The 25,591-nt window shown below is 44.7% G+C and overlaps 1 protein-coding gene across 1 annotated transcript in view; it reads right to left on the bottom strand.

Annotated features, from left to right (window-relative positions):
• Positions 1 to 25,591, bottom strand: part of ppp4r4 (protein phosphatase 4, regulatory subunit 4) — a 139,130-nt gene that overhangs the window by 18,326 nt on the left and 95,213 nt on the right. Inside the window, exons 10-17 of the mRNA XM_084150816.1 lie at positions 22,033 to 22,196; positions 16,714 to 16,833; positions 12,495 to 12,572; positions 3,543 to 3,626; positions 2,512 to 2,694; positions 1,787 to 1,892; positions 1,340 to 1,487; positions 447 to 591 (exon numbers count right to left, since the gene is read on the bottom strand). Of these exons, the coding sequence (XP_084006942.1) occupies positions 447 to 591; positions 1,340 to 1,487; positions 1,787 to 1,892; positions 2,512 to 2,694; positions 3,543 to 3,626; positions 12,495 to 12,572; positions 16,714 to 16,833; positions 22,033 to 22,196 (1,028 nt within the window). The remainder of the gene's footprint in view (positions 1 to 446; positions 592 to 1,339; positions 1,488 to 1,786; positions 1,893 to 2,511; positions 2,695 to 3,542; positions 3,627 to 12,494; positions 12,573 to 16,713; positions 16,834 to 22,032; positions 22,197 to 25,591) is intronic.

Consider the following 25,591-nt stretch of genomic DNA (forward strand, 5'->3'; position numbering starts at 1 on the left):
AGACCCCTTGAATTTGTCCATATTTTGTTATGTTACAGCCTTATTCTAAAATGGATTAAATTGTTGTTGTTTTCTCGTCAATACATCTCAAGGATGACCAATTGAAACAGGATGCAACTGAGCTCAATTTCGAGTCTCATAGCAAAGGGTCTGAATACTTATGTAAATAAGGTATTTCAGTTTTTCATTTTTAATACGTTTGTAAAAATGTGTAAAAACCTGTTTTTGCTTTGTCATTATGGGGAATTGTGTGTAGATTGATTAGGGAAACATATTTTAAAATCAATTTTAGAATAAGGATGTAACGTAACCAAATTTGGAAAGAGTCATGGGGTCTGAATACTTTCCATTTGATTGAAATAATACTCAGTAATGTTAGGCAACAGATCCCCACAAAATTAGACACTACTCACATCCATCCATCCACCCACCCTTCCCTCCCTCACCTTGCGAACGGTGGCAACCACATCCTTGTCCTTCTCCCGACAGAGTAGCTTGCGGACACAGAACTCCAGCTGTTGCAGGAGGTGTTTGTCTGCAGGCAGCCTGATGGTGGACCTCAGCCTGGGCAGCATGTGGCACAGCTTATACCTGGGTCATGTTCATTAGGCACAAAACAGGAGAAAAAAATCTAACGGGGAGGGCACAACCTGAGTGTGTCCAATAAGAATGCAGATTTTCATTGTCTGTTGCAAAGCGTTTTGCAAGGGAGTGCTTCCTGAACATGCCCCTGGTCAATATACATGGCATACTCAGAGGATGAATTTCTCTAAAGCTTCATAGTACTAAGATCATCTTTCATCCATTGCCTACAACAGCCCGCGACGTTAGACGTTCCACCACGAGAGCAAACGTACAAGCGGACGTGTGGTGAGCTTACAAGAAATGGCTGCCTAGAAATGGATGCCATTGATGATGGATGAAGTGAGGTGTCCCCATATGAAGTAAAGCATCTGGAAAAGCACTCTAAAAATCCAATTAAGGAATTAAAGGAGCAATCTGGGATTGGGTTTGACTTATAAATATGTATATATAATTATATATAGCCATTTACTCTTGAAGAATATACAGTAACTTATAAATGCCTCATGAGCTTAGTTCAACTGTCGTACCCCAACGGAACCCAAAATATAAGCTTATAAACAAATCCTGTATAGCCTCAAAACATGGTTAAATGGATGACGTCCATGAATCCATAACTACGTCCATGAATTTGAGAGTGGTTACATTTCTCCATCCCCATCCCTCAGATGTTCACCAAAAAAAGAGTCGGGACAGACGTTTGTTGTTTGAACCTGTTTGTCCCCTTAAGTAACTTATTAATTACTGAATCCAGTACCTGACGTTGGCTACGGGGTCATTGACCAGCTCCAGGGCCTGGATGAGGAAGTGTTTGCAGAAGTAGGCCTTGGAGAAGAGCTCCATGGCAATCTCACACAGGTCCAGGTAGCGAAGCCTGTTCCAGTAACTTCTGCCCTGAGCAAGCTCTGGAAAGGAGGGGGAAGGGAAGGGGGAGGAGGCAGGATATACATTACATTACAAAAGTCACAAAAACGGCCACGTTTGCGCGAAACATTAGGAATCTTCTATTTTATTCTAGGTAAAACCGTTGGGGAATTGGGAGCCATTTGTTTAGAAAATCTATCATGGCACAGGTTGTGTACTACTGGCACCTGTGAAAACACTTTTTCCATATAGATGTCTGTATTGTATTGTTTATATTTGTCAACACTGTCAGCAAACAAAATAGATAGATGTATAGACAGACAGATAGACAGACACAGACCTTGCAGCACTTTGCCGATGATCTCTTGCCGCTGCTCCTGCTTGCGGTTGTAGCGTAGGAACATACACAGCGTCCTGGCCGCCTCTCTCTGGACTGGGAGAACGTTCTGGCAACAACATGGAGTGGACACACTTAGTGAGCAGAGACAGAGCGTGTGTACCAAATGGCAGCCTATTCCCTTGACAGTGCACTACTTTTGACCAGTGCCCATAGGCTCTGGTCAAAAGTAGTGATGCACTATGAAGGGAGTAGGGTGCCACTTGGGATGTATCCTCAGCCTGCTGTTAACACAATGTAGGATTTCCATTTTATAGTTTCTATCTTTTCTATCCCTTGTGGGATAGTTGAATAAAGTGATATCCTACATCAACTCATCTAATACCAGAGATTAACACATCGTTTTACAATGTAACATTGTGTTTTTCGTTGGGAAGAATAGAAAGTACCCGGGTCGTCTGTACACTGTACAATGTAAGAATGTGTAAGGCCATTGAGCTGAAGCTTAGGCATTGCCTCAGGGAGCTAACACAAGTCTTAGGCAAGGTTACTCAGGTCTCAGGCTAGTTCATCAACGTATGTGTGTAGCTACATTATGTGTAAAGGATGTGACTGGCATGCCAGCCATAACTCTAACCCTGAGCTTAACCCAAACCCTAACTATAACCAATTAGGTCATTCAATGTGAGTTTGTCCCATTAGATTCTCCCTAGGTATACTAGTCTCACGTTGGTGGTGACGATGGCGAACATCCTCTGCAGGAAGCGGAAGTAGATCTGGTCAGCGGAGACAACGCGGGGCAGGCAGGCGTAGCGTTGCAGCAGTCTCTCATGCACCCGCCAGCGGAGCGACAAGGCAGCCTTCTGCTCGGCCGCCGCCAGCGCCGGGACCAGGTCGGGGACGTTCGCCTGCTGGACCCACCATTGGGAGGGAGGGGAGAGAGGTGGGAGAGAGAAATGTAGAAGGGAATGGAGGAAGGCGGAGGCACAAAGATAGTATAAAAAAGAGGGGTGAGGTTGAGAGGGGAAGGAGAGAGATAAGACAGCGAGGAGGTGAGGTAGACAAAGGGAGAAGAGGAGGGAGAGAGAAAGAGATGGACGTGTGTAGATAAGAGTTTAAAAATAATATGGTGAGAGAGGTACAGACATTGCCAGAGGGTGGAGAAATAGAGTGAGTAGAGAGGGGGCAGGGGGAGAGAGGGAGGGAGGCACAGAGATAAGTGTCAAAAAAGAGATTGAGATACAGAAACATCGCCAGAGTGATGACAGAGAAGAGAGGAAAGATAAAACGAACGAAACAACACAGAGTGAAACATTAGAGAGAGTGATGAAGAGAGTATGAGAGGAGAGTGGGACATAGGTTATAAAAAAATAAGTAGTGAAAAAACAGATTCTATGAGATAAACAGTAGTGTACGCGCAACTTATAGGTTCAGGGTACAAAAAGTCTGGAAAATAGGTAGCCACACAAACGTTGAATAAAACTGTAGGAGCATTATCCAGGAGGTATCCATCTTTATATACGATAGCTGCACCACACAGAACCAACCAGCAGAGGGGGTTAGCTCACTCACAAAGAATACTAGACGTGGGTAAGTATCCACAAAGCCGCTCAGAGTAGGAGTGCTGATCTAGGATCAGTTTTGCCATTTAAATCATGATTAATAAGATTATATGAACAGATCCTAGATCAGCATTCCTACTCTGAGACATTTTGTGGATACAGGCCCAGAGCAGCAGACCACAGACTGGGGTACGTACCTTGCTCTCGGGTCCTGGCCCTTCTCCTCTCGATGTGGCCAACTCCAGAGTCTCCTGAAGGTGGCTTAGCAACGCATCTAATACCTGCACAGAATAAAAACATAATTATCATTATCATGATTGTTGTTGTCATCATCCTCATCATCATCATCATCATCATCATCATGATGGTCGACATCTTCATAATTGTCATAATCAATTAAAGTCTATGGGAAGGCTAACTAGCTAATGTCAGCTTCGCAGTGTTTATGCTTTGTGAAAACACACTTTACAATTATTTATTTTTATAATTCACCAGAGCATTACTGTAGCTTTCAAATTCTGTGCACGCATTTTGATAGTTTTGACAAATTTAATTCATAGTTAGCCACATCTGCTCCTTGAGTTTGGATGTGTGTCAATGCACCGGAAGCCGCTGTGCCGTTCTAAACACACCAGGGAGCTAATTGAGCTAGCTTGTGTGAGTAGCCCAATGAGATGCAGCTCTTCTAGTCCATCAGTCTGTTGTGGCACCTTGGGGACACATTCTCACTGAGAGTGTTCTGTCCTGAGTTGCCCCTGGTTCCAGTGGCGTGACGTCCAGGGGTGAAATAATTAGGGGGAGAATCACTCTGGGAACTCTCTATTGTCGAGTCTCTGTATAATATTTCTAAGTACTGTGGTGGGTGGCAGCATAATGTTATGGGCATGCTTGTCACCGGCAGGGACTGGGTAGTTTGTCAGGATCAAACTAAATATGAAAGGAGCAAAGCCCAGGTAAAAAGTTAGAGAAAAACCTGCCTCAATCTTCTGAATACCTAACCCTGGGATATACTTTTATTTCTCAGCCAGACAATTACACAAATATGTATGCCAAAGACACACCAGAATGGCTTTCCAAGAGGTGTTGAGTGTTCCTGAGTGGTCCAGTTTCAGTCCTGACTTGAATCTGCTTGAAAATCAGAGACAAGGTTTGAAAATTGCTGTCCATCAATGATTCCCAACCAAATAAACTGAGCTTGAGCAATTTTGACAAAAACAATGGATGTATGTTGCCCTAAGAGTTGTGCAAAGTTGGTAGAATCTTATTAAAAATGATTCACACCTGTAATTGCTGCCAAGTATTCACTCTGGGGTGTGAAGACATATGCAATCAAGACATCTTCGTTTGTTATTTTTAATTAATGGAGAAAATGTTCTAAATGATGTTTCTTTCACTTCGAAAATGTAGAGAAGGTTGTGTAGATAGTGAAAACTGTGCAAGGGGTGTGTAGACTTTCACTAGGCACTGTAACTGGCTAGCGCACATGAGATTTTCCATTTTCCATTTCCATTTACGTCATTTAGCAGACGCTCTTATCCAGAGCGACATACAAATTGGTGCATTCACCTTATAGCCAGTGGGATAACCACTTTACAATATTTCTTTTTTCTTTTTTTCTTTGGGGTGGGGTAAGGGGGGGTAGAAGGATTACTTTATCCTCTCCCAGGTATTCCTTAAAGAGGTGGGGTTTCAAGTGTCTCCGGAAGGTGGTGAGTGACTCCGCTGTCCTGGCGTCGTGAGGGAGCTTGTTCCACCATTGGGGTGCCAGAGCAGCGAACAGTTTTGACTGGGCTGAGCGGGAACTGTGCTTCCGCAGAGGTAGGGGGGCCAGCAGGCCAGAGGTGGATGAACGCAATGCCCTCGTTTGGGTGTAGGGACTGATCAGAGCCTGAAGGTACGGAGGTGCCGTTCCCCTCACAGCTCCGTAGGCAAGCACCATGGTCTTGTAGCAGATTCGAGCTTCAACTGGAAGCCAGTGGAGTGTGCGGAGGAGCGGGGTGACGTGAGAGAACTTGGGAAGGTTGAACACCAGACGGGCTGCGGCATTCTGGATGAATTGTAGGGGTTTAATGGCACAGGCAGGGAGCCCAGCCAACAGCGAGTTGCAGTAATCCAGACGGGAGATGACAAGTGCCTGGATTAGGACCTGTGCCGCTTCCTGTGTAAGGCAGGGTCGTCCTCTCCGAATGTTGTAGAGCATGAACCTACAGGATCGTGTCACCGCCTTGATGTTAGCGGAGAACGACAGGGTGTTGTCCAGGGTCACGCCAAGGCTCTTCGCACTCTGGGAGGAGGACACAACGGAGTTGTCAACCGTGATGGCGAGATCATGGAACGGGCAGTCCTTCCCCGGGAGGAAGAGCAGCTCCGTCTTGCCGAGGTTCAGCTTGAGGTGGTGATCTGTCATCCACACTGATATGTCTGCCAGACAGAAATGCGATTCGCCAACTGGTTATCAGAAGGGGGAAAGGAGAAGATTAATTGTGTGTCGTCTGCGTAGCAATGATAGGAGAGGCCATGTGAGGATATGACAGAGCCAAGTGACTTGGTGTATAGGGAGAAAAGGAGAGGGCCTAGAACTGAGCCCTGGGGGACACCAGTGGTGAGAGCACGTGGTGCGGAGACAGATTCTCGCCACGCCACTTGGTAGGAGCGACCGGTCAGGTAGGACGCAATCCAAGAGTGAGCCGCGCCGGAGATGCCAAACTCGGAGAGGGTGGAGAGGAGGATCTGATGGTTCACAGTATCAAAGGCAGCAGACAGGTCTAGAAGGACAAGAGCAGAGGAGAGAGAGTTAGCTTTAGCAGTGCGGAGAGCCTCCGTGACACAGAGAAGAGCAGTCTCAGTTGAATGACCAGTCTTGAAACCTGACTGGTTTTGATCAAGAAGGTCATTCTGAGAGAGATAGCAAGAGAGTTGGCTAAAGACGGCGCGCTCAAGAGTTTTGGAGAGAAAAGAAAGAAGGGATACTGGTCTGCAGTTGTTGACATTGGGGGGATCGAGTGTAGGTTTTTTGAGAAGGGGTGCAACTCTCGCTCTCTTGAAGACGGAAGGGACATAGCCAGCGGTCAAGGATGAGTTGATGAGCGAGGTGAGGTAAGGGAGAAGGTCACCGGAGATGGTCTGGAGAAGAGAGGAGGGGATAGGGTCAAGCGGGCAGGTTGTTGGGCGGCCGGCCGTCACAAGTCGCAAGATTTCATCTGGAGAAAGAGGGGAGAAAGACGTCAAAGCATAGGGTAGGGCAGTGTGCGCAGGACCAGCAAAGAGCTTCCTAGGGTTAGAGGCAGATGCTTGGAATTTAGAGTGGTAGAAAGTGGCTTTAGCAGCAGAAACAGATGAAGAAAATGTAGAGAGGAGGGAGTGAAAATATGCCAGGTCCGCAGGGAGTCTAGTTTTCCTCCATTTCCGCTCGGCTGCCCGGAGCCCTGTTCTGTGAGCTCGCAATGAGTCATCAAGCCACGGAGCAGGAGGGGAGGACCGAGCCGGGCCGGGAGGATAGGGGACATAGAGAGTCAAAGGATGCAGAAAGGGAGGAGAGGAGGGTTGAGGAGGCAGAATCAGGAGATTGGAGGGAGAAGGTTTGAGCAGAGGGAAGAGATGATAGGATGGAAGAGGAGAGAGTACCGGGAGAGAGAGAGCGAAGGTTGCGACGGCGCATTACCATCTGAGTAGGGGCAGAGTGAGTAGTGTTGGAGGAGAGCGAGAGAGAAAAGGATACAAAGTAGTGGTCGGAGACTTGGAGGGGAGTTGCAGTGAGATTAGTAGAAGAACAGCATCTAGTAAAGATGAGGTCAAGCGTATTGCCTGCCTTGTGAGTAGGGGGGGACGGTGAGAGGGTGAGGTCAAAAGAGGAGAGGAGTGGAAAGAAGGAGGCAGAGAGAAATGAGTCAAAGGTAGACGTAGGGAGGTTGAAGTCACCCAGAACTGTGAGGGGTGAGCCATCCTCAGGAAAGGAACTTATCAAGGCGTCAAGCTCATTGATGAACTCTCCAAGGGAACCTGGAGGGCGATAAATGACAAGGATGTTAAGCTTGAATGGGCTAGTGACTGTGACAGCATGGAATTGAAATGAGGAGATAGACAGATGGGTCAGGGGAAAAAGAGAGAATGTCCACTTGGGAGAGATGAGGATTCTTGTGCCACCACCCCGCTGACCAGATGCTCTCGGGGTATGCGAGAACACATGGTCAGACGAGGAGAGAGCAGTAGGAGTAGCAGTGTTTTCAGTGGTAATCCATGTTTCCGTCAGCGCCAAGAAGTCGAGGGACTGGAGGGTAGCATAGGCTGAGATGAATTCTGCCTTGTTGATTTGGTTCTGAATTCTAAGATAATACCCTAATAAATTGAATGTGCATCAGTGTAATGAAGTAACAAACTGAGTGCATCACTAAGCCAGTTGTCTCAGAGGAGGGAACACATTGCAGTATTTACCACCAATTGACATTGATAAACACAGATTTAACAAAGGGAATAATTCACTAAATTATCAAACAGTAAATAATCCAAGTGCTGATGATGGTGATGCTGATGACAATGGCGATCATGGCTAATTGACCCTTCGCTAAGCCCCGCACCATAATTTTGGGCAACCAATTGCAGGCCTCCAATGGATAGAAACTGTCGTCGAGTCCGACACCTCAAACAACCTCACGTTTAAATTGCATGAAAGCCAATGAGGGCTTTGGCAAAAACTGAGAGTTTTCTTCAAAATAGTTATGTTTAAATGGCTAAATAATTGAACAGTGCACCAGGAATACTTGCTACTGTGATTAATGAAATGCAGAGCCTGTTGATGGAGTATTTTTCTAATCTGAAATTATACTTTTGTTACATTGTTTGCTAGCTCAGCTGGTTAGCTAGCTCTCAGTCTCACTGGTCACCAATTGTTGCTAAGACTAGCTAGCTAGCCACTTAATATAAATAGTTTTCTCAAAATGTATGTTAGCTAGCTAAGTTAGCAATGTTATGAATACAACGCCCAATCTGCTGTCGACATCAGGATACGATTTGAGAGCACTAGTTGGCTCCAAAAGTGGGAATAGCTCTGACTGCATGCTGACAGTGAATTCAGAGCCATTTAGTGGCTATCTACACTACAAACATCATTTTACCAGGTTCCCGTGAAACAATTGTAATGACAGTCCACAACATATCCAAGAGTTTCCTCACAAGTGAGTGGTAGTCTGTGTTTAATTTCATTGTGTATTGGAAACACAGTTTGAGATCATTGTGAGGGAATTTTGCCAGTGCTTGAATGGGGAATTGGGCTTCCTGGGAAAATGTTGTCCGAGGTTGCAACAGTAACCAAGGGGGGTTGTACTTAGAGAAGGTTAAATTGAGCTAGCTTGTGCAAGTAGCCCATACATACCTGGAGATCGACACTGACCGTAACACTATTTAGTGTGCTTGCTCTAGCACTCTTACATAACAAACAAGATGGTGCCGACAGACATGGCAGCTCTGCTTCTAGCTCCTAAGCAACTTTGCAGTATTTTGTTTTTTTGTTTGTTATTTCTTACATTATTAGCCCAGAACGTTTTTTGTGTTATTACATACAGCCGGAAATAACTTTTGGATATCAGAGCGGCAGTAACTCACCAGCATTATGACCAGGAATACGACTTTCCCGAATTGGGTCCTTTGTTCGTACCCCCAGAGCAATTGAACTTATCCCAGATGCTGCTCCAAGACGCCGCCGGCGGAGAAGAGGTATTCGGAGTGGACTTCTAGTCCGACTCAAGAGGCGTACACATCATCCACCGCTTCCGAGAATATTACTCGCTAATGTTCAGTCTTGGACATTAAAGTAGACGCGCTCAGGGCGAGGATCTCCTTCCAGAGAGACATCAGGGACTGTAACATACTCTGTTTCACGGAATCATGGCTCTCTCTCCGGATCTACTGTCTCCGTCCATACAGCCAGCTGGGTTCTCAGTACATTGCGCAGACAGGAATAAAGATCTCTCCGGGAAGAAAAAAGACGGTGGTGTATGTTTCATGACTAACTGCTCATAGTGTGATTGTGATAACGTACAACAACTCAAGTCCTTTTGTTCACCCGACCTAGAATACCTCACAATCAAATGCCGACCGTATTACCTCCCAAGAGACTTCTCTTCGGTTATAGTCACAGCCGTATATATTGCACCTCAAGCCGATACCACAACGGCCCTCAAGGAACTACACTGGACTTTGTGCAAACTGAAAACCACATATCCTGAGGCCGCATTTATTGTAGCTGGGGATTTTAACAAAGCAAATTTGAGGAAAACGCTACCGAAGTTCTATCAACACATTTACTGTAGTACTCGCACTGCAAAAAAGGTCGACCACTGCTACTCCCCCTTCCGGGATGCCTACAAGGCCCTCCCTCGCGCTCCATTCGGCAAATGAGATCACAACTCCATTTTGCTCCTCCCTTCCTATAGGCAGAAACTCAAACAGGAAGTACCTGTGCTAAGGTCTATTCAACGCTGGTCTGACCAATCGGAATCCATGCTTCAAGATTGTTTTGATCACGTGGACTGGGATATGTTCCGGGTAGCCTCTGAGAATAACATTGACGTATACACAGACACGGTGACTAAGTTAATCAGGAAGTGTATAGGGGATGTTGTTCCCACTGACTATTAAAACCTACCCAAACCAAAAACCGTGGATAGATGACAGCATTCGCGCAAAACTGAAAGCGCAAACCACCGCATTTAACCATGGCAAGGTGACTGGGAATATGGTTGAATAAAAACAGTGTAGTTATTCCCTCCGTAAGGCAATCAAACAGGCAAAACGTCAGTACAGAGACAAAGCGGTGTCGCAATTCAACGGCTCAGACACGAGACGTATGTGGCAGGGTCTACAGACAATCATGGATTACAAAGGGAATACCAGCCACGTCGCAGACACAGATGTCTTGCTCCCGGACAAGCTAAACACCTTCTTCGTCCACTTTGAGGAAAACACAGTGCCACCGACGCGGCCCGCTACCAAGGACTGTGGGCTCTCCTTCTCAGACATTTAAGCGTGTTAACCCTCGCAAGGCTGCCGGCCCAGACGGCATCCCTAGTCGCGTCCTCAGAGCATGCGCAGACCAGCTGGCTGGAGTGTTTACGGACATATTCAATCTCTCCCTATCCCAGTCTGCTGTCCCCACTTGCTTCAAGATGTTCATTGTTCCTGTACCCAAAAAAGCAAAGGTAACTGACCTAAAAGACTATCGCCCTGTAGCACTCACTTCTGTCATCATGAAGTGCTTTGAGAGGCTAGTTAAGGATCATATCACCTCTACTTTACACCCTAGACCCACTTCAATTTGTATACCGCCCCAATAGATCCACAGACGATGCAATCACCATCGCACTGCACACTGCCCTATCCCATCTGGACAAGAGGAAGAATGCTGTTCATTGACTATAGCTCAGCCTTCAACACCATAGTACCCTCCAAGCTCATCATTAAGCTTGGGGCCCTGGGTCTGAACCCCACTCTGTGCAACTGGGTCCTGGACTTCCTGATGGGCGCCTCCAGGTGGTGAAGGTAGGAAACAACACCTCCACTTCGCTGATCCTCAACACAGCGTGCTCAGCCCCCTCCTGTACTCCCTGTTCTCCCATGACTGCGTGGCCACGCATGCCTCCAACTCAATCATCAAGTTTACAGACGACACAACATTAGTAGGCCTGATTACCAACAATGACGAGACAGCCTACAGGGAGGAGGTGAGGGTCCTGGCGGAGTGGTGCCAGGAAAATAACCTCTCCCTCAACGTCAACAAAACGAAGGAGCTGATCGTGGACTTCAGGAAACAGCAGAGGGAGCATGCCCCTATCCACATCGACGGGACCGCAGTGGAGAAGGTGAAAAGATTCAAGTTCCTTGGCGTACACATCACTGACAATCTGAAATGGCTGAAGAAATTCGGCTTGGCCCCTAAGACCCTCACAAACTTTTACAGATGCACAATTGAGAGCATCCTGTTGGGCTGTATCACCGCCTGGTACGTCAACTGCACCGCCCTCAACCGCAGGGCTCTCCAGAGGGTGGTGCGGTCTGTCCAATGCATCAATGGGGGCACACTGCCTGCCCTCCAGGACACCTACAGCACCCGATGTCACAGGAAGGCCAAAAAGATCATCAAGGACATCAACCACCCGAGCCACGGCCTGTTCATCCCGCTACCATCCAGAAGGCGTGGTCAGTACAGGTGCATCAAAGCTGGGACTGAGCTGAAAAACAGCTTCTATCTCAAGGTCATCAGACTGTTAAATAGCCATCACTAGCCGGCTACCACCCGGTTACTCAACCCTGCACCTTAAAGTCTTCTGCCCTATATACATAGACATTGCTCATCCTAATATTTATACATTTCTTAATTCCATTATTTTACTTTTAGATGTGTATGTATTGTTGTGAATTGTTAGATATTACTGCACTGATGGAGCTAGGAACACAAGCATTTCGCTACACCCGCAATAACATATGCTAGAAATGTGTATGTGACCAATAACATTTGATTTGATTTGATAATGGTTTTAAATGTGCATAATCAACATGGGACTCAATGGCGACCATGAGAGGTAGATATTCAAAATACTGCTTTCTAACCATTCAAGAAAGAAACACCAAACCAACTTCAGGATGGTAGAAACACTTTACAGATTCATAACTATTAACTTAAAGTAATATTTAGGTTTGCATACATTTGCATAAATGAACTTAGGTTCCAATGACTTTCAATGGGTTTCTAGACACTTTGAGCTACAAACATTGAACCAACTTCAAATCCACTCTAGTGTAAATTACGTAGCTCCGTTAACATTATTTGTTTGATCATAAATTAGCATATAATAACCCACCAACAATAATAGTATCTCTTGAACCGTTCAATCTAGATACCAAATCAAATTTCACGTTCAGGCTATCCTATCCTATCCTATCCTATGCTATGCATCTATCTATCAATCAATCTTTCCATGTACCTACTTTTCCCACTATAACCAGTCACTACCATTACTACTGCAGTCACTACCAATACTATAACTTATTTCACAACCATAAATACTTTAAGACAAGCTAGCAAGCACTTTTCTAGTTTACTAAATTTTTCAAACATAAAGTGTTTGTTGTAAAAGTGAGTCTTCTGCGTGTCTCACCTCAAGTGAGTCGTCCTGCAGTAACACAACCAGCTCCTTGTGAATGAAGTGGACATTGGGGCCCAACAGCTTGACAACCTGAGCAATCATAGGAAAGAAGAGAGGGAGGAGAAGAGAAGAGGAGAAAAGAAGAGAAGAGGAGAAAATAAGAGAAATTTGTGACGTTATGTGTTGGCATACAAAACTAGATTTTGAGGTCAAATCCATTTCTATTTCAGGCAATTAGACTAATCGATTCAGACTACATGGAATTGGAATTCAGGCTGTCAAACTCCATCGTGTTGTGTCAGTGTGATCTATCACGTTTTGAATTGTTCTGAAATTTAGCACACAGAAATGGCTTTTGGATCAGGATCTGGGAAATACATATAACATTTGTAGCTAATATAACTCAAGAAACATGTTATCAAAGTGGGTATATTTGTTCAGCCCCAAGGCATTCGTGGGTATTTTTCTTCTTGCCATGCATTGGCTAAGACACAAAGGCTTTTAAACTTTTCTACACATGCCTTAAATATTTTTTACGTTTTCACCTTATGCATTGTTAACACTGCCAGCAGAAAAACAGTCAAACACTTAATTGAACATCTTATAGTGAAATCATAGCGTAAAAGCAGGTGAGCTGGTCCTACTCTTTTTGACAATTTTCAGGTATTTTGTGTTGGAAAACTGAGCACGTTGAGCGTAACACGCCAACCCTGTTACCCATAGATAGATAGGCTAGATAACACTTCTTCTTTTTTTAAGCTTACAGTGGGTATTATAAGTATTCATCCCCCTTGGATTTCTTCACATTTTATTGTGTTACAAAGTGATATTAAAATGGATTTAATTGTAATTTTTTGTCAGCAATCTACACAAAATATTCTGTAATGTGAAAGTGTAAGAAAAATTATATATATATATATTTTTTTACAGATTAATATAAAATAAAACACTGATATACAGTACCTTGATTAGATACAGTTGAAGTCGGAAGTTTACATACACCTTAGCCAAATACATTTAAACTCAGTTTTTCACAATTCCTGACATTTAATCCTAGTAAAAATTCCCTGTTTTAGGTCAGTTAGGATCACCACTTTATTTTAAGAATGTGAAATGTCAGAATAATAAAGAGAGAATGATTTATTTCAGCTTTTATTTCTTTCATCACATTCCCAGTGGGTCAGAAGTTTACATACAGGTAGCATTGCCTTGGGGGTAGCCTTCCACAAGCTTCCCACAATAAGAGCTAGATAACTGTGTCAGGTTTGTAGGCCTCCTGGCTCGCACACGCCTTTTCAGTTCTGCCCACACATTTTCTAAAGGATTGAGGTCAGGGCTTTGTGATGGCCACTCCAATACCTTGACTTTGTTGTTCTTAAGCCATTTTGCCACAACTTTGGAAGTATGCTTGGGGTCATTGTCCATTTGGAAGACCCAGCCGTATGACGACTGCGTCATCCCATGGTGTTTATACTTGCGTACTATTGTTTGTACAGATGAACGTGGTACCTTCAGGCATTTGGAAATTGCTTCCAAGGATGAACTAGCCTTGTGGAGGTCTACAATTTTCTTTCTGAGGTCTTGGCTGATTTCTTTTGATTTTCCCATGATGTCAAGCAAAGAGGCACTGAGTTTGAAGGTAGGCCTTGAAATACATCCACAGGTACACCTCCAATTGACTCAAATGATGTCAATTAGCCTATCAGAAGCTTCTAAAGCAATGACATAATTTTCTGGAATTTTCCAAGCTGTTTAAAGGCACAGTCAACTTAGTGTATGTAAACTTCAGACCCACTGGAATTGTGATACAGTGAATTATAAGTGAAATAATCTGTCTGTGAACAATTGTTGGAAAAATGACTTGTGTCATGCACAAAGTAGATGTCCTAACCGACTTGCCAAAACTATAGTTTGTTAACAAGACATTTCTGGAGTGGTTGAAAAACAAGTTTTAATGACTACAACCTAAGTGTATGTAAACTTCCGACTTCAACTGTAAGTATTCACCCAGCTGAGTCAATACATGTTAGAAACACCTTTGGCAGCGATTACAGCTGTGAGTCTTATTAGGTAAGTCTCGAAGAGCTTTGCACACCTGGAATTTGCAATATTCAGAATTCTTCAAGCTTTGTCAAGTTGTTGGGGATCATCGATAGACAGCAATTTTCAAGTCTTGCCATAGATTTTCAAGCAGATTTAAGTCAAAACTGTAACTTAGCCACTCAGAAACATTCACTGTCTTCTTGGTAAGCAACTCCAGTGATTTGGTCTTGTGTTGTAGGTTATTGTCCTTCTGAAAGGTGAATTCCTCTCCCAGTGTCTGGTGTAAAGAAGACTGAAGCTGGTTTTCCTCTTTGATTTTGCCTGTGCTTAGCTCCATCCTGTTTCTTTTTATTCTGAAAAACTCCCAAGTCTTTGCCGATATCAAGCATATTCATACCATGATGCAGCCACCACCATGCTTGAAAATAAGGAGGCAGTTAACTCAGTGATGTGTTGTGTTGGATTTGCCCCAAACATAAGGTTTTGACTTTAGGCCAAAAAGTGTATTCCTTTGATGTGTTTTTTTTTTGCAGTATTACTTTAGTGCTTTGTTGCATACAGGATGCATGTTTTGGAATATACTTATTCTGTATATTTGTAGTCTTCTTTTCACTCTGTCATTTAGGTAATTACAGTGCACTCAGAAACTATTCAGACCCCTTGACTTTTCCCACATTTTGTTACGTTACAGCCTCATTTCTAAAATGGATTCAATTGTTTCCCCCCTCATCAATCTACACACAACACCCCATAATGACAAAGCAAAAACAGGTTTTTAGAAATTTTTGCAAATTTTATAAAAAACGGAAATACCACATTTACATAAGTATTCAGACCCTTTAATCTGTACTTTGTTGAAGCACCTTTGGCAGCGATTACAGCCTTGAGTCTTCTTGGGTATGACGCTTGGCACATCTGTATTTGGGGAGTTTCTCCCATTCTTCTTTGCAGATCCTCTCAAGCTCTGTCAAGTTGGATGGGAGCGTCACTGCACAGCTATTTTCAGGTCATTTTCAGAGATGTTCGATCATGTTCAAGTTTGGGCTCTGGCTGGGCCACTCAAGGACAATCAGAGACTTGTCCCGAAGCCACTCCTGCGTTGTCTTGGCTGTGTGCTTAGTTGTCGTTGTCCTGTTGGAAGATGAACCGTCGCCCCAGTCTGAGGTCCTGACTGCTCTGGAGCAGGTTTTCATCAAGGATGGTGCCAGGTTTCCTCCATATGTGACACTTGGCATTCAGTCAAAGAGTTCAATCTTGGTTTCATCAGACCAGAGAATCTTGTTTCTCATGGTTTGAGAGTCCTTTAGGTGCCTTTTGGCAAACTCCAAGCAGGCGGTCATGTGGCTTTTACTGAGGATTGGCTTCCATCTGGCCACTCTACCATAAAGGCCTGATTGGTGGAGTGCTGCAGAGATGGTTGTCCTTCTGGAAGGTTCTCCCATCTCCACAGAGGAACTTCAATGCTGCAGATCTGTGCCTCGACACAATCATGTCTCGGAGCTCTACGGACAATTCCTTCGACCTCATGGCTTGCTTTTTGCTCTGACATGCACTGTCAACCGTGGGACCCTGAGCAGTTTCCTTCCTGTCCTGCAGCTCAGTTCAGAAGGACAATTGTGTGAGTCCATGTAACTTAGTGTGATTTGTTAAGCCAAATTTTACTCCTGAACTAATTTAGGCTTGCCTAAAGAAAGAGGTTGAATACTTATGTGACGTCTATATCTTAGTTATTAAATTGTTATTAATGAAGATTATTATTTGTTATTTTATTTTACTTTGACATTATGAATTATTTTGTGTAGATCAATGACAAAAAAAATCTCAATTAAATCTATTTCAATCCCACTTTGTAACGCAACAAATTGTGAAAATATCCAAGGGGGGGAGAATACTTATGATACCCACTGTACATTCAATAGCCCCTCTCTGTTGCACATAACACGCTCCCATTCCCCCTGTCACAAGGGGAGTTATGGCTGATTTAAGATTAAATCATCAACCCTGTTACGGTCAACCCTGTCACTTAAATAGTTAGTTTTTGACAAAATTACTCTACCCAAAAGGCACTCTATTCGTGTAATGACACAAATCACATTGGCAGCCTATCAGAGTTATGGACTATGGACATCCTTTATGTATTTTATTGACAGAACAGAATTAGCCAGTGTCCAAACAGCAGCCACCATACCTCGTGGAAGCCCTCGGCCACTGTGCGTCGCACCGTGATCTCGGGGTCATGACACAGACTGGAGAAGGTGGGGTAAAGCTCCGTCAGGAAGTGGTTGGGGTCAGCGAATAACACCATGGCCTGAAGAAAAAGTGATGTCACAGAGTGATAACTTGTTCAAAATGGCATTCTATAGCCCAATTCTTTTTATTTACTAAGATTCATCAGAAACTTTGTGGAACATACAAGAATGCCATTGTGCTGTAGTTTCTATTTTGAATATAAAGTTATTATCTGCAAGTACTCAGAGCAATAAGTCTTGTACAGTGTGTGAACAACACTTTAATTCAACACTTGAATTAAAACAATTCCATACTAAAATGCTGAACAGACACTAAAATGCAATGAACTTTGTGACAGTTTCCCTGATGCTTGCCTTCTCTTTTGAGACAGTTGGCAAGGTTTAACTCTGCAGAGAAATGGGTCGAGTTCATTGGCCACCAAACGGAAGGAAATGGGGAGGTACTTACTAAACTTGTTTAATAAAAAGCACTCGTTTTCAAATTATTATTATATGTTTTTTTGTTGTTGTAATTTTTACCCCCTTTTTCTCCCCAATTTCGTGATTATGATCTTGTCTCATCGCTGCAACTCCCCAACGGGTTCGGGAGAGGCGAAGGTCGAGTCATGCGTCCTCCAAAACATAACCCGCCAAACCGCGCTTCTTAACACCCGCTCGCTTAACCCGGAAGCCAGCTGCACCAATGTGTCGGAGGAAACACAGTTCAACTGATGATTGAAGTCAGCTTGCAGGCGCCCGGCCCGCGCAAGGAGTCGCTAGATCACGATGAGCCAAGTAAAAACCCCCCGGTCAAACCCTCCCCTAACCCGGACGACGCTGGACCAATTGTGCGCCGCCCTATGGGACTTCCGGTCACGGCCGGTAATGACACAGCCTGGGATGGAACCCCAGGCTGTATTGACGCCGCAACACTGCGATGCAGTGCCTTAGACCGCTGCGCCACTCGGGAGGCCTTCGTTTTCATATTCTGTTGCAAAACGTTTTGCTACGGTGTGACCGAATAACCATGACCCTGAACTGCACCACAGTTAGTACCAACTGATACATTATTGAGGGCTTGAGTGAAGCAGGCACACCTAGGCTGCATACCAATTGGCACCCTATTCCCTACATAGTGCACTACTTTTGACCAGAGCTATGGGCCCTGGTCAAAAGTAGTGGACCATGTAGGGAATAGGGTGCTATTTGGGATGCAGAGACACCTAGCTGGACCAGGGGAGGAGACCCTCCCTGCCTGTGGGAACAAAAGAGCTGTGGACAAGGCCTCTCATCAGGCCTATTTTTAAAGGCGTCTCCTCTACCCTCCTGACCCCATTACATGGGCTGTGTGTGTGTATGAGTGTGTGACGATGGTAATAATGATATGCGTGTGTGTGTGTTTGTGTCACTCTCTAAAGCCCCATGACATTGGGAAAACCTTTTAACTTCCGCGTGCTGACAGAGTATGCAGATACACTATCATGTCAGGGGGTGGATCCTTGCGGTAAAAAAACACATGTGCCTGACTCATGAAAACACCCACACGTGCAGGTACAGTGCATTCGGAAAGTATTCAGACCCCTTGACCTTTTCCAAATGTTGTTACGTTACAGCCTTATTCTAAAATGGATTAAATAAATACTTTTCCTCATTAATCTACACACAATACCCCATAATGACAAAATGAAAACAGGTTGTTAGAAATGTTTGCAAATGTATAAAAAAGTAAAAAACAGAAATACCTTATATACATAAGTATGCAGACCCTTTGCTATGAGACTCAACATTGAGCTCAGGTGCATCCTGTTTCCATTGATCATCCTTGAGATGTTTCTACAACTTGACTGGAGTCCACCTGTGGTAAATTCAATTTATTGGACATTATTTGGAAAGGCACACACCGTTCTATATCAGGTCCCACAGTTGACAGTGCATGTCAGAACAAAAACCAAGCCATGAGGTCGAAAGAATTGTCCGTAGAGCTCCGAGACAGGATTGTGTCGAGGCACAGCTATGGGGAAGGGTACCAAAACATTTCAGCAGCATTGCAGGTCCCCAAGAACACAGTGGCCTCCAACATTCTTAAATGGAAGAAGTTTGGAATCACCAAGACTCTTCCTAGAGCTGGCCGCCCGGCCAAAGTGAGCAATCGGGGGAGAAGGGCCTTGGTCAGGTAGGTGACCAAGAACCCGATGGTCATTCTGTCAGAGCTCCAGAGTTCCTCTGTGGAGATGGGCGAACCTTCCAGAAGGACAACCATCTCTGCAACACTCCACCAATCAGGCCTTTATGGTTGAGTGGCCAAACGGAAGCCACTCCTCAGTAAAAGGCACATGACAGCCCACTTGGAGTTTGCCAAAAGGCACCTAAAGACTCTCAGACCATGAGAAACAAGATTCTCTGGTCTGATGAAACCATGATTGAACTCTTTGGCCTGAATGCCAAGCATCACGTCTGGAAGAAACCTGGCACCATCCCTACAGTGAAGCAAGTTGGTGGCAGCACCATGCTGTGGTGATGTTTTTTCAGCGGCAGGGACTGGGAGACTAGTCAGGACAAAGGGAATGAAGTACAGAGAGATCCTTGATGAAAACCTGCTCCAGAACGCTCAGGACCTCAGACTGGGGCAAAGGTTCACCTTCCAACAGGACAACGATCCTAAGCACACAGCCAAGACAACGCAGGAGTGGCTTCGGGACAAGTCTCTGAATGTCCTTGAGTGGCCCAGCCAGAGCCAAGACTTGAACAAAATCGAACATCTCTGGAGAGACCTGAAAATACAGTGAGGGAAAAAAGTATTTGATCCCCTGCTGATTTTGTACATTTGCCCACTGACAAAGAAATGATCAGTCTATCATTTTAATGGTAGGTTTATTTGAACAGTGAGAGACAGAATAACAACAACAAAAATCCAGAAAAACGCATGTCAAAAATGTTATAAATTGATTTGCATTTTGATGAGGGAAATAAGTATTTGACCCCCTCTCAATCAGAAAGATTTTGGCTCCCAGGTGTCTTTTATACAGGTAACGAGCTGAGATTAGGAGCACACTCTTAAAGGGAGTGCTCCTAATCTCAGCTTGTTACCTGTATAAAAGACACCTGTCCACAGAAGCTATCAATCAATCAGATTCCAAACTCTCCACCATGGCCAAGACCAAAGAGCTCTCCAAGGATGTCAGGGACAAGATTGTAGACCTACACAAGGCTGGAATGGGCTACAAGACCATCGCCAAGCAGCTTGGTGAGAAGGTAACAACAGTTGGTGCGATTATTCGCAAATGGAAGAAACACAAAATAACTGTCAATCTCCCTCGGCCTGGGGCTCCATGCAAGATCTCACCTCGTGGAGTTGCAATGATCATGAGAACGGTGAGGAATCAGCCCAGAACTACACGGGAGGATCTTGTCAATGATCTCAAGGCAGCTGGGACCATAGTCACTAAGAAAACAATTGGTAACACACTACGCCGTGAAGGACTGAAATCCTGCAGTGCCCGCAAGGTCCCCCTGCTCAAGAAAGCACATATACAGGCCCGTCTGAAGTTTGCCAATGAACATCTGAATGATTCAGAGGAGAACTGGGTGAAAGTGTTGTGGTCAGATGAGACCAAAATCGAGCTCTTTGGCATCAACTCAACTCGCCGTGTTTGAAGGAGGAGGAATGCTGCCTATGACCCCAAGAACACCATCCCCACCGTCAAACATGGAGGTGGAAACATTATGCTTTGTGGGTGTTTTTCTGCTAAGGGGACAGGACAACTTCACCGCATCAAAGGGACGATGGACGGGGCCATGTACCGTCAAATCTTGGGTGAGAACCTCCTTCCCTCAGCCAGGGCATTGAAAATGGGTCGTGGATGGGTATTCCAGCATGACAATGACCCAAAACACAAGGCCAAGGCAACAAAGGAGTGGCTCAAGAAGAAGCACATTAAGGTCCTGGAGTGGCCTAGCCAGTCTCCAGACCTTAATACCATAGAAAATCTGTGGAGGGAGCTGAAGGTTCGAGTTGCCAAACGTCAGCCTTGAAACCTTAATGACTTGGAGAAGATCTGCAAAGAGGAATGGGACAAAATCCCTCCTGAGATGTGTGCAAACCTGGTGGCCAACTACAAGAAACGTCTGACCTCTGTGATTGCCAACAAGGGTTTTGCCACCAAGAAGTCATGTTTTGCAGAGGGGTTCAAATACTTATTTCCGTCATTAAAATGCAAATCAATTTATAACATTTTTGACATGCGTTTTTTTGTTGTTATTCTGTCTCTCACTGTTCAAATAAACCTACCACTAAAATTATAGACTGATCATGTCTTTGTCAGTGGGCAAACGTACAAAATCAACAGGGGATGAAATACTTTTTTCCCCTCACTGTAGCTGTGCAGTGACCCTCCCCATCCAACCTGACAGCGCTTGAGAGGATCTGCAGAGAAGAATGGGAGAAACTCTCCAAATACAGGTGTGCCAAGCTTGTAGCATCATACCCAAGAAGACTCAATGCTGTAATCGCTGCCAAAGGAGCTTCAACAAAGTACTGAGTAAAGGGTCTGAATACCTATGTAAATGTGAAATTTCAGTTTCTTATAAATTTGCAAACATTTCTATAAAGCGGTTTTTGCTTTGTCATTATGTGGTATTGTGTGTAGATTGATGAGGGGGAAAAAACAATTTAATCAATTTTAGAATAAGGCTGTAATGTAACAAAATGTGGAAAAAGTCAAGGGGTCTGAATACTTTCCGAATGCACGGTATACAGTACTGTACACTAGGGCTGTGACGATACCAGTATCGCAAAAAAATGTTCATGCCAAAAATGAAAACACAAAGCAGTCCTAACTCTTTGGTCCATTAAAAACCTGCTGTTTGTAAAATGTTGTGTGTTATAACTTGGAAAACAAATACATGTAACTCTGGATGACAACATCCAATTTGTAAGTCGCTCTGGATAAGAGCGTCTGCTAAATGACGTAAATGTTACTGTAAAGGTGCATGCAATAACTGACTATCAAGCACACTATTCCCCTCTACAGACAGAAAGTTCAACGTTCATCAAGCTTTTCAACCTTGTAAGGTGTTTGCAACACGTAGCTGCAACACTTAAGACATTTTTATAAAAAACAGAGGCAGGCAGACAGACAGATTAGACAGACAGACAGAACAGTTACAGACTTGATTCCTTCAAACACGCTGCTAGACTTCAGAGACCATTCTAGACACAAACGTCTGTGTGTGTGTTTGTATGCATAAATGTGTGCGTGTGTTGGTCAGCGGTCACTCACAGGGAAGTTGTAGGCGCAATTGTGTCGCACCAGGGCGTACTTGCTCTCCAGCTCCAGCGGGTAGACCTGGTTGTCCGAGTGGCCGTTTTCATGCTGCAGGCCCAGTACACACAGCTTCTTATAGAACTCCAGGAACCACAGGTGCTGCTCCTCCGTGAAAGACGCTGTAGGAGAGGAGAGAAGAATAAGGACCAGATAGGACCAAATCTAGCAGACAGGAATCAGAATCACAGAAAGGGGCCTGTGTGTGTTTATGTAGCCTGGCTGTATATTAAACGTTGAGATTGCCGTGAGACCACACTGTTTGGCATGACAATGAGTGACAAGGAGTTGGCATGATAGCACAAACAAAAAAGCACTCAGGGTAGTGTTTATGTACTTAGAAAGGATTGGGAGGTCATGTCGTGGCTAAATGGCTGTATTAGTGCTGAGCAATTAGTGTGTTTTAAAGGTTGTTTCGGTTTCGGTTTGATTATAAAGTATTCAGACCCCTTGACTTTTTCCACATTTTGTTACATTACAGCCTTATTCTAAAATTGATTTTAAAAAATCAATTATTCTCTGCAGATCCTCTCAAGCTCTGTCAGGTTGGATGGGGAGTGTTGCTGCACAGCTATTGTCAGGTCTCTCGAGAGATGTTCGATCGGGTTCAGGTCCGGGCTCTGACTGGGCCACTCAAGGACATTCAGAGACTTGTCCCGAAGCCACTCCTGTTGGAAGGTGAACCTTCGCCCCAGTCTGAGGTCCTGAGCACTCTGGAGCAGGATTTCATCAAGGATATCTCTGTACTTTGCTTCGTTCATCTTTGCCTCGATCCTGACTAGTCTCCCAGTCCCTGCCGCTGAAAAACATCCCCACAGCATGATGCTGCCACCACCATGCTTCACCGTAGGGATGGTGCCAGGTTTCCTCCAGACGTGACGCTTGGCATTCAAGCCAAAGTGTTCAATCTTGGTTTCACCAGACCAGAGAATCTTGTTTCTCATGGTCTGAGAGTCTTTATGTGACTTTTGGCAAACTCCAAGCGGGCTGTCATGTGCCTTTTACTGAGGAATGACTTCCGTCTGGCCACTCTACCATAAAGGCCTGATTGGTGTAGTCCTGCAGAGATTTTTTATTTATTTTTTTATTTCACCTTTATTTAACCAGGTAAGCCAGTTGAGAACAAGTTCTCATTTACAACTGCGACCTGGCCAAGATAAAGCAAAGCAGTGCGATAAAAACAACAACACAGAGTTACATATGGGGTAAAACAAAACATAAAGTCAAAAAATACAACAGAAAAAATATATATAGTGTGTGCAAATGTAGCAAGTTATGGAGGTAAGGCAATAAATAGGCTATAGTGCAAAATAATTACAATTAGTATTAACACTGGAATGATAGATGTGCAAGAGATTATGTGCAAATAGAGATACTGGGGTGCAAATGAGCAAAATAAATAACAATATAGGGATAGTTGGGTGGGCTAATTTCAGATGGGCTGTGTGCAGGTGCAGTGATCAGTAAGGTGCTCTGACAACTGATGCTTAAAGTTAGTGAGGGAGATAAGAGTCTCCAGCTTCAGAGATTTTTGCAATTCGTTCCAGTCATTGGCAGCAGAGAACTGGAAGGAATGGCGGCCAAAGGAGGTGTTGGCTTTGGGGATGACCAGTGAGAAATACCTGCTGGAGCGCATACTACGGGTGGGTGTTGCTATGGTGACCAATGAGCTAAGATAAGGCGGGGATTTGCCTAGCAGTGATTTATAGATGGCCTGGAGCCAGTGGGTTTGACGACGAACATGTAATGAGGACCAGCCAACAAGAGCGTACAGGTCACAGTGGTGGGTAGTGTATGGGGCTTTGGAGACAAAACGGATGGCACTGTGATAGACTACATCCAATTTGTTGAGTAGAGTGTTGGAGGCTATTTTGTAAATGACATCGCCGAAGTCAAGGATCGGTAGGATAGTCAGTTTTATGAGGGCATGTTTGGCAGCATGAGTGAAGGAGGCTTTGTTGCGAAATAGGAAGCCGATTCTGGATTTAACTTTGGATTGGAGATGCTTAATGTGAGTCTGGAAGGAGAGTTTACAGTCTAACCAGACACCTAGATATTTGTAGTTGTCCACATACTCTAGGTCAGACCTGTCGAGAGTAGTGATTCTAGTCGGGTGGACGGGTACCAGCAGCGTTAGATTGAAGAGCATGCATTTAGTTTTACTAGTGTTTAAGAGCAGTTGGAGGCTACTGAAGGAGTGTTGTACGGCATTGAAGCTCGTTTGGAGGTTTGTTAACACAGTGTCCAATGAAGGGCCAGATATATACAAAATGGTGTCGTCTGCGTAGAGGTGGATCTGAGAGTCACCAGCAGCAAGAGCGACATCACTGATATACACAGAGAAAAGAGTCGGCCCAATAATTGAACCCTGTGGCACCCCCATAGAGACTGCCATAGGTCCAGACAACAGGCCCTCCGATTTGACACATTGAACTCTATCTGAGAAGTAGTTGGTGAACCAGGCGAGGCAGTCATTTGAGAAACCAAGGCTATTTAGTCTGCCAATAAGAATGCGGTGGTTGACAGAGTCGAAAGCCTTGGCCAGGTCGATGAAGACGGCTGCACAGTACTGTCTATTATCGATCACGGTTATAATATCGTTTAGGACCTTGAGCGTGGCTGAAGTGCACCCATGACCAGCTCGGAACCGGATTGCATAGCGGAGAAGGTACGGTGGGATTCGAAATGGTCGGTGATCTGTTTGTTAACTTGGCTTTCAAATACTTTCGAAAGGCAGGGCAGGATGGATATAGTTCTGTAACAGTTTGGATCTAGAGTGTCACCCCCTTTGAAGAGGGGGATGACCGCGGCAGCTTTCCAATCTCTGGGGATCTCAGACGTTACGAAAGAGAGGTTGAACAGGCTAGTAATAGGGGTTGCGACAATTTCGGCGGCTAGTTTTAGAAAGAAAGGGTCCAGATTGTCTAGCCCAGCTGATTTGTAGGGGTCCAGATTGTGCAGCTCTTTCAGAACATCAGCTGTCTGAATTTGTGTGAAGGAGAAGCGGGGGGGTCATGGGCAAGTTGGAGCGGAGGGTGCAGAGCTGGTGGCCGGGGTAGTGGTAGCCAGGTGGAACGCATGGCCAGCCGTAGCAAAATGCTTGTTGAAATTCTCGATTATTGTAGAATTATCGGTGGTGATAGTGTTTCCTAGCCTCAGTGCAGTGGGCAGCTGGGAGGAAGTGCTCTTATTCTCCATGGACTTTGCAGTGTCACAAAACTTTTTGAGATCTATATCCATCCAGGATACCTGGGCCAGGTCAATTAGGAAGGCCTGCTCGCTAAAGTGTTTTAGGGAGCGTTTGACAGTGATGAGGGGTGGTCGTTTGACCGCGGACCCGTTACGGACGCAGGCAATAAGGCAGTGATCGCTGAGATCCTGGTTGAAGACAGCGGAGGTGTATTTAGAGGGTAAGTTAGTCAGGATGATATCTATGAGGGTACCCATGTTTACGGATTTAGGGTTGTACCTGGTAGGTTTGTTGATAATTTGTGTGAGATTGAGGGCATCTAGTTTG

Source organism: Coregonus lavaretus (genome assembly GCF_964263955.1).
Source record: "Coregonus lavaretus genome assembly, chromosome: 33".
Lineage (NCBI taxonomy): Eukaryota > Metazoa > Chordata > Actinopteri > Salmoniformes > Salmonidae > Coregonus > Coregonus lavaretus.